The 9,833-nt window shown below is 36.1% G+C and overlaps 1 protein-coding gene across 2 annotated transcripts in view; it reads left to right on the plus strand.

Moving 5' to 3' along the window:
* Positions 1–9,833, plus strand: part of LOC113493121 (leucine-rich repeat-containing G-protein coupled receptor 5-like) — a 240,709-nt gene that overhangs the window by 110,839 nt on the left and 120,037 nt on the right. For both annotated transcript variants that reach the window (XM_026870943.1, XM_026870941.1), the window contains exon 4: positions 7,099–7,152. In XM_026870943.1, the coding sequence (XP_026726744.1) occupies positions 7,099–7,152 (54 nt within the window). The remainder of the gene's footprint in view (positions 1–7,098; positions 7,153–9,833) is intronic.

Below are 9,833 nucleotides of genomic sequence, written 5' to 3' on the forward strand. Positions count from 1 at the left end.
AGGAGTAATATTTTGCATGCCTTCATCTGTTATTAATCCGATGATAAGATATACTATAAATAAACTCAATTTCAGAAGACTTGGAGAAATTTACATTGAAAGTAATTTATTTAACATTTGCATGTTTTATCATTTTACTTTTCACTCTCCGCTAAAACTAAGCAAATAGGACGGGATAATACTGTTGCTTCCGCTTCCGGAATTTTTAATTTACGCGCCGATACGAAGCTTCAATATCCGGCCATCGTTCACCGAATCGGGTGAAGCTAGACTTTTATTAAAAAAACTCAACAGTTTTTTCGATATTCATAAAACAAAGCATTGGTTATTTCTTCCCGCTCTCCCCACGCCTATTAGCGGAGTGCTTCTTTAAGCACAATGCAAATTTAATTCTACCAAACTATTAACAGTTCTAAATGGGAATGCAGTGGAAAGCATGTTATACAAGCTCCTCATTCATACGTACCATCAAAGTCTTTGTACAACAATGTTAGGGCTCTGAATGGCCGCCGGTGAATGGGATTTCAGGTGAAACATAAAACAGTTATGGTCTCACGAAAGTAGTAAAAGTCAACGAAGTACACATTATGGCAGGTCCCTTATAATGTGTATGTTATTGTACATAGCATTTTGGTCTCACAATGTAGTAATAAAGCTCTATGTTTTGTACTAACAACATTTACCAAAATATTGCAGAATGTTTGCAGATATTCCTCGCTTACGATACTGAAGGCAAACTATTTCCAAATGAAGACGAACTTTAAAAAAACAGCGGCTTCAAAAAAGCGACCTAAAAAAGTCTAAATTAAAACGAAAATCCATTTTAAAGACTCGGAGCCAATATTGCTGAAGCAACGAAAATTTTATGCATAACACATCAGTTGAATTCGGTGTCGGGCGCAGACTATCGTACATTTAAGCTACGTAGTCTGTAGTCGGGGTGCTACCGTAGTTCCGTAGCACCGTAGTACCGTAGTACCGTAGTGTACGTACCCTTGACAGCTTATAAGCGAAATAGCATAATGGAGAAATCAATCGGGACGACGAAAGCCTCCGCCAGGTCGATATTGTGTGGATTTATGTGGTTTGATTCGAGTTTCGGTGATTGACAGGTTTTGTGTGCGACGAATTGTTGTTTCATAACGAGTTTCATGAGTACTGGCCTTTGTCTTTGCCCGACAGCGACAGAAGGGTAATGAGTCCTTTTATGTAGGTTTTATCTGAGGTATTGAGTCTACTTTCATTGAGTTACTGTTTTAATTTAAAACTGACAACTGCTATAGCTTTTTTTCTCAAGTACTTTTCAAAATATATACTAAAAATCATAACAAAATTAATAGATTTAAAAAATCCCACGTTTTTTTTAATGTCATCCCATTAAATTGTTATCAAAATGGCTCTAACCGTTTTTATAGTTTTAAATTGCATTGTATTCAGCAAATGTCTGCAGCATGCCTCAAAATTGAATTACAGAAATCCAACTGGAAGGACAAACAAACAAGAAATTGAGTGTATAAAAACATGGGAATGTAACAATTTTACATAATTGAAAACCTATAATCCTATCATCACTCAAACCAAACATTATACTGCCACCTACTCATAACGTAAAACCTCATATATTATGTAAACATATTCCAGCCGAGATTGAAACAAAGAACGTCCAGACTCTATTTCCAAGTCCTGAAACGAATAAAACGGATGGGAATGAACATAGACAAACATAAATCAAATGAAATGGACTGTTCTCGCCGCACTACCATAAAGAAATAACTCTAGAACTATATTTAGACTACATAAACTTTACTCAGAAATCTGCTATTACTACCGCGCATGGATATGAAATAAACAATTGTCAAATACGCAAAATTACATTTTCAGTAATACTAAAATTTTAAGGAAACTTAGTATCCGCATGTTTTACGACTGCGCTTCGTAAATCCCTAGAAATATTTACACAAAAATATAAGTTATAACTGTATTTACATGTGTTTTCAAATAGAATGGGAAAATGTGAATATATGAATATAGAAATCTGAAGTTGCGTTTGGAAAATACTACATTTGTAATTTGCTTTTAATACGAGTACACTAGTAAAAACGATAATTAGTTTAAAAATATTCAGGGTATATTTTTTTATTATACAAAAATATATTATAGCCCAATCTATACTAATATATAAAGCTGAAGAGTTTGTTTGTTTGAACGCACTAATCTCAGGAACTACTGGTTCGAATTTTTTTGCGTTGAATAGACCATTTATCAAGTAAGGCTATAGGCTATATAACATCACGCTGTGACTAATAGGAGGGAAGATACAATTGAAATTGTGGAAAAAACGGGGAAAATTCTAATCACGTGGACGAAGTCGCGGTCAACAGCTAGTAAATAATATAGATTGTTTAAACCGTATTTGACGACCGAATAACCACTCCATTTTAAAGTTTCCTCAAATGAATTCACTTGAACATACATAAAATTATATTTGATTCTTTATAAATGTTGCACTAGCTGTTGCCCGCGACTTCGTCCCCGTGGGTAGAAGATATAAGTTATGATTTAGGTGTACCTGCCCGGGTTTTTTCAGATTTTCCATTGTATCTTCGCTCCTATTAGTCGCAGCGTGATGGTTTATAGGCTAAAGCCTTCCTCGATGAATGGTCTATTCAACACAAAAATAATATTTCAATTTGGACCAGTATTTCCTGAGATTAGCGCGTTCAAACAAACAAACAAACAAACTCTTCAGCTTTATATATTAGTAAAGTATAGATTATAAATACAGCTTTTCAGATATCTATATAGGTGACGTGTCACCCGTATTAGTAGTGATATTTATAGTTGAGTATCGAACTCGCGCTAATCCTGGCCGAGCCGGATTGCATACGCAGTGGGTGACAAACTACCGCGGCGCTGATTGTTGCCTCCAGTTTGTTTGATTGGTGCTGGATTTACGTTTCAAACTTGTACGGAATAGAATTAGTCTAATGCTTATATCTGTGGTAACATTTGAAATGTTCTTAATCTTATACCATTATTGTTTAGTCTAAAAATAGTCTATTTAATTTAAAAAAACTGTTAAGTCCGTCAGATAGATTTCCAAAAATATTGGATACGTATTTTTCATATTTTTTTTTCGTTAACAAAAATGGATGGATTACAGGTAACGTTTCGTGTGACGTCACATGCCAGTACGCTTTTTACTAGCAAGGTAACAACTTAAGTTGACCTAATGTACCTATACAAGGAAAATATTACGCAAAATATAATATATGTAGTTATATCTCTCTTAGCAAAACCTTTCCACTAATTACAACCCACCTTCACATCGACCATAACATCCTTATAAATTCCCTCCACCTTAAAACTACCATAGGGAGTTATTAAATCCAATGCATTTACAAGACAGTATAAAATCTCTCATCTCTAGTGTAAAGATGTCGGTCATTACTGGCTCTTTGTCCCCATCCTTTGTTCACCTCCAATTAGTCCTAAGTTGCTTCCACCTTCAGCGCTGTAATCGCTTAATAGATTATGGTTCAGCTTCCGAAACTCGCTTTTGTCTAACTTGCCCAGTTTCGACATAAATTTTAGTTGTTAAGTGATAATATTGTGCGGTTTGCTTCTAGTTTTGTGTGTAAGTATTGGTCGGTTTTGGTTGATATTTATGTTAAAATGGTTTACAGTCTAGTTTTGCTTTTCTGTTTTGTTTGATCGAAGATTATGTATTATGGTTGCACCGCCAAACGCCAATACGCGGATTTGTCACGGATTCGATACCGTAGAGTAAGTTACATTTTTGTGAAAACTCTTCATGACATGGATTAAACTAGTACGTGTCGTAGTAGTGTCGTAGTAGGTGTCGTTTAAAGAAAACATGAACTTCATAATAAATATGAGTTTAATAAAACACGTACAGCTGATGCTACAGTATCTAGTTCCAGAAACAAAGACAAAACACTAAACTAAACAAGAAACGAACGTCACAATCAACCCACAAAAGCGAGCTACAATTAAATTTTACCTCTGGCGACACTGAAATGCAGGAGTACCTAAATCCCACAATGGCACATGGCAACACCGAGATCATTTTTCATCGTCGCGTCGGAAGGAATACGTGTTTGTGTGGACTGACGGCTCCAAAATATAAATCAGACATAATGGTATCAGTACAACGCGCTTTTGAGTCCACACTTGCCGGTTTTTGGGTTCAGCGGCAAGAAAACCCATTTGTAATTGTCAACGTTGTAAATATTGTTTACATACGGAAAACGTTTAATAAGAATCTGTTGTTTGTGTTCGAAGTTTTCTACGATATTGTTTAGGTTTTACTTGCGATGGTGGAAATATAAACTGAGAGTTGACTTGACAAACAGACAAAAGAATAGGCAGCCAGGATAAGGACTGTTGATTTCTTCTTCAAACTTTTTTCCATACCTATAAGATACAAAAATGATTATCTTTTATATACAGCAACTCCCTTGCATACAACTAAAGTGATTTAAGATTTTTTTTCGGTAGTTGGTACTACCGAAAAAAACCTTTGTTCCAAACAACGCTTTAAACACAACGAAAAAGACTTTTGATCCAAAAAGCAAAGTCATAACGTCACTCATAGGAATCTATCATCGATATCATGGCCATTCATGTGATGGATTTGAAAACCATCACACAAATTGTGTCGGCGGCCATATTTCAAGCGTACGCCACGCAATTTGGTTGGTTCGGCAGATTTTTGCAATCTGTTACACGATATCGCTCCTCAATTGTTATTTTTCTAGGCTATGCTTCGCGTTTTGTGCTGGATGGTGTTAATTAGGTCATGGATTACTTTGAGTTTGAGTTGTAATTCAAAATGCGTAATGTAATGCGAATGACCTTATTGATTAATTGCTATGAAGAAATTCAGTTTTACCTTGAAAACAATAAATTATCATAATCTTTTATCATTAAATTTTTTGATTTCCTTATTACATTCGTCTTTTTTTAACATGCCTCAAAAGTATGATAAAATAGTTAAAACTTCATAAGTGTTTCAGTTTTAATGTGTCACTAAAATCAACCGGCTTTTTTAAATCATAAATTCGATTTCGAAAATATCTCATCAGTAGCGTAACGACTAGTTCCAAGTGCCTTCTATAACATTATTGCTACACATTTAACATTCGTTCGTACAAACCTACGGAACACTCTCGATCAGCTTGTATTGTACCCGACACAGCACTAATTAACCGGTGGATATTTTTCTCCACCTTGTCGCTCTAATGAACGAGTGAACAAATAAGCGAGTGAACGGAATGTTTAGCCATGTTTATTTAGAGCTCTTTGTTTAAATACAGTTAGCTGAATGAATGGCGATGTCGTTCATTCTTGTTTGAAGTTACGTGAAATATGAACTGTTTTTTTTTAATGTTTTGTTTCGTTTGTAAAGGTTTTTGCATGTCAGGTTGAATAGGATATGGTATCGTATTATATAGAAGTTGTTAGGCTGTCTTTTTGCTAAAGTTTTTTTTAATTTCGATAGGCATAGCAGCAGTTGTGTAGGAGGATTTCAAGAGGAGAATTTCTTCTGTTACGTATACACTTAATTCTAATGTATTTTAATTACATGAAGAAGTATTGCAAAATTTACTCTTACATCATATTTTTTAATGAAATCGTTGTTAGAGAAATGTCAGTCAGCGTTTTAAAAAAAAGTGCTACAATTCAAAACACGAAAACACACAATTGACTTTTCCAGCTCGCACAAAAATAACAGGTACATCAGTTTTTTCGTTGAAACCCGCACACAATAATTGTTTGCGAAAGGAACACAAACCTTATCCCCGTGACAAAGCCGCGCTGTATCTATGTCGGTATTATTAAAATTCCCGTGTCTGTCAAAGTACAAAGCTATTTATCTATTAAAAACGCTATAAAAGCCACAGACACGTTTGCACGCTTATGTGTCCACACGTTGCGCAAAAAGTACGAAAAAAGTGCAAAAAGGTGTCGACACGTTCGCGGGACAGGCCCGCCGTGAAATATGGCCACCCCGAACACTCCGAACGCGTGGACACCCTGTAATTTATTTACAACCTTGTGTACTGTTAATGGATATATTTTTTTAATGATTTTAATGTCGGGAAAGGGGTGACATGATTATACGTGCAGTAAAGGGACAATTTTATTAGGATGGGTTTTCGGACAAATTAGATTACATTTTAACGGCTTAATTGTATTTTGTAGTCTGATGGATTTATTGGTGTTGAGCTCGTTCGATGTTTTTGGTGAAAGTGTGGTTTTAGGTTCAATGGTTCGTCCGGTAGGGTTCCAGTACTCTTTTGGATAACGGGTATTCAGACTTTGGGAAATGTTATAAATAAAAATATTATATACACAAATATGATTAAAATAACATACAGAATATTATTGGAATCCGTTTTGTGACACAAAATATTAAAAAAAATGATATCCCGTAAATATAAATTTAAATAATACATCGTGTTCTTATTTTAAAAATAGCTCACCTATTTTTTCTACCCTTATAATTCGAACAAAACACGTGTCTTTTCAAATAAGGAACACAAAATTTTATTTTTTCCTTCGAATTTCTATTTTGTACGTTTTCCCGCTTCGAGACGTAAGTTAATAAATTACTTTCACATGTTACAACGTCTCAACAAAGCCCAGGTGTTACAGTTTCAGGCCATTGGCCTGACAAAGCAGCCTTGCCTTTTTCCCTCCATTTCTATGCCCATTGACAAATTCCGCCACTGATTGGGAAAGGGTTGATGATAAAATACCGTCTATTAAGACATTCAATGAACTTTTTGTGGAATCATTTATGAATGAAAGTAACCAACCAACGTAACCCATTATCCAATTTTATCAGAACATACTTTGATACTACTGCATTTGAGGACATAAATATTTTTTTTCTATCCTTCAAGTAGTACTTTCCTATATTCGGTGACTTCAAACACAAAACTGCATTTACCTATAGTCTACTAAAGATAGTAAAATGTCTTCTTGATGTGTTACTACTTAGTCTAGTTTAAAATAATTATATCAGGATCACAATTCCATCCTAGTAACAATTTCTTCTTTTTGTTTCAGAGTACCGACTCCAGTCTACAACACAGCTTCGACACATGCAGTTATAACTCAACGGTAAGTACTTAGTCTATAGAATCGTAACAATAGGGGATTGATCTCTTCAGACTTTAGGCTGTAATAACCCCCTTTACTTCAGTCTAAGTGGGCATAGTTCTTGACAGATGCCTTTTGCTTTTACGACCCTCGAGTAACGTTCACATTTTCTACAAGGGCCGTCACATAAAACTAGGATGTCCAATATCGCGCCATCTGCTGTCCATTGATCCCCAAAATATCACTCAAAGCGCACGAATTACAGAATCTACTTTGCTTTATTCACGTCAAGTGAGAAGGGGACAGTTTTCATAAAACTCCTGCCATGCGGAATGCGTAAGAATAAAATTCCAAGTTTACGACGGGACGCGGAATGTATCGGATCCCTCCGGCCTCGCTCCTGGTCTCTCCACCTCGAACTCATAGCGAACTAATTACGCGATACGATTCCGTCTCGAACGCGGGACGCGAAAAATATTCAGCCTTTTATTTTTGTATTTGAACAAATTTGTCAATTACTTTTGAGGAGGGTCTGTTTCGCTTTGAAGACTAAAGAGAAATACATAAATTAGAGGAGTTCCCTTTTGTTTCTTTATATCAAAAGGACAAAAGTTTTTAAATCTTGTTTATGCTCATTATTGTGTGGGTTTTTTCCTTGGTCAAAATTGCTATTTGGCTTTTGTTGTGCTGTTAATCGTAGCAGCTTACATTTGAATCCTCGGGCGCGCCGCGTGCCGCGTGTCAAGGCCGCGAGGATGCGCTGATTCACCTCGCCGCCTTCACCTCGGACCGCAAATAATAAAAACGTCTAAAACAAAGGGAATAAAAGAAAGTCCTGAGTAATATTTACGTGGGTGCCCCCGTCCGACGGAAACAGAATGTTGGACTTAAATTTTGGGGGTTTTTCCCGGTATTTCGGACAAACTTTGGGGACTTTTCCTTCCTGACTTTGTAACGCGAGTTTCGGACCACGATTTTAAGTTCGCGCCGCGGTTTCCTCTTGTCTTTTGTCTGAATTTATGTATTATAATAACCCCCGCCATGATATTATGAACAAGGTAAACTGATTTCGAAACCATTCGCTTTTGTTGTTATTTCGGTAATGGCTGTCCGGAGTTCGCGCATTTCCATTTGGCCAAACGATCAAACTCGTCCGAATTAAAAATATCGTAACCATTTTGTTTCAATTCCGCTCGGGAATTCTCTTGAAAACTCTTCTGTGGGACTGAATTTGTGCTATTACTAATGTTCCCCACCTATACTGTGCAATACCCACTTAGTGCTATTGAATAATTCATTGTATCGGCAGCCAACAATAGGCAAAACAAACAAACAAGCAGAGAAAGCCTTCGGCACTGTGGCATGTTTGTTTCGGCACTCTCCCCCGACCTCCCCCCCCGTCCCCCGGTGCATGTTACCTCTTCCGCTTTTAGAGGGCGCATCTGGAATACGTTTTTAACGACAAATTCATGAGACCCCCCAGATATGCTGGCGTGATAATAAATATGAGCTTAGTGTTTCATCCATAATTCAGCTGGCGAACATTCATGAATGCAGAGAAATGTTATGTTGGCTTTAATTTTTAATTTAGTTCTGTTAGTTAAAGTGAAAAATGGCGAAAATTAAGTGCACCGACTTCAGCGCTTGGAGCAGTATTTGAGAAGTTTTGTGAATAATGAATGAATGAATAATATTATAAGACGGTGTTTCTAAAGTGTTAATAAAGAGCGTTCAAGAATATACATCTAGTAGAGTGTTCTCGTAAATTGAGTCGAATTGTGGGTATTGTTTATCGAGTACTTATAGGGTATTATAGTTGTTACGAGTCAAACTATCGAATGCCATAAACATGTTTGAGAGCATAAAAATAAATACAAGCGTTGAGTAGAACCGGCACAAATACAAAACCGAGGAGTACAAACGGCACACTTCGATAGAATTGACTGAGACTGGTAATCCGAGAGATGCGAGCACACAATACTGCGAGGACACGGCTACACGACTCAAACCCGGCTAAAAGCTGTTTGCGAATAAATAGCTGCTTTTAAAAGCAATAGTTTTTCTCATGTTGCTTCTAGAATAAAGGAGGTTTTAAGTGATCGATGTATCTCTTGTGTTTTATAAAGTACAGTTACTCTTGTAGCTTTTAGTGAACCTTTGTGTTCATTCTGAGTTTGTTTGTTGTACATGTTTCCTATTACACTTATGCTGGGATACCCAATAATGTCTTTTGACATCTCAGTTTTACTACTGTGTTATAGAGAGATGAGAGAAAACAAATGAATGATTCCTTGACAAATTGCTGAATGAGACAATTGAATTCTTCTGAACATATTCTAAGGTAATGAGTAATACGTCGATAGTATTGTCTATACATACTGATATGAATCTAACACCTTCACCTGTTCGTAAACAAACAACCAATCAAATAACAGTTTTGTCCCACGCGTTCAACAATGATCAATCAATTATAAACAATAGAAACAATTAGTACACATAAATAATTTATGTTCCCACATTATTTACGTAATTAACTTCAAGTATAGTGGAACAAAAATATTTTTATTGAACCTTTTTCTGTCCCACGACTATACATGCACAGGTTTCCCCAATTTGCCTCAAAACTGCTCTTTTCAAACCACCTTTAATACTTACCTTAAAAATAAATCGTTCTCATGCATTTCTATTACAAAACCTCATAA

Source organism: Trichoplusia ni, chromosome 4 (genome assembly GCF_003590095.1).
Source record: "Trichoplusia ni isolate ovarian cell line Hi5 chromosome 4, tn1, whole genome shotgun sequence".
Taxonomy (NCBI): domain Eukaryota; kingdom Metazoa; phylum Arthropoda; class Insecta; order Lepidoptera; family Noctuidae; genus Trichoplusia; species Trichoplusia ni.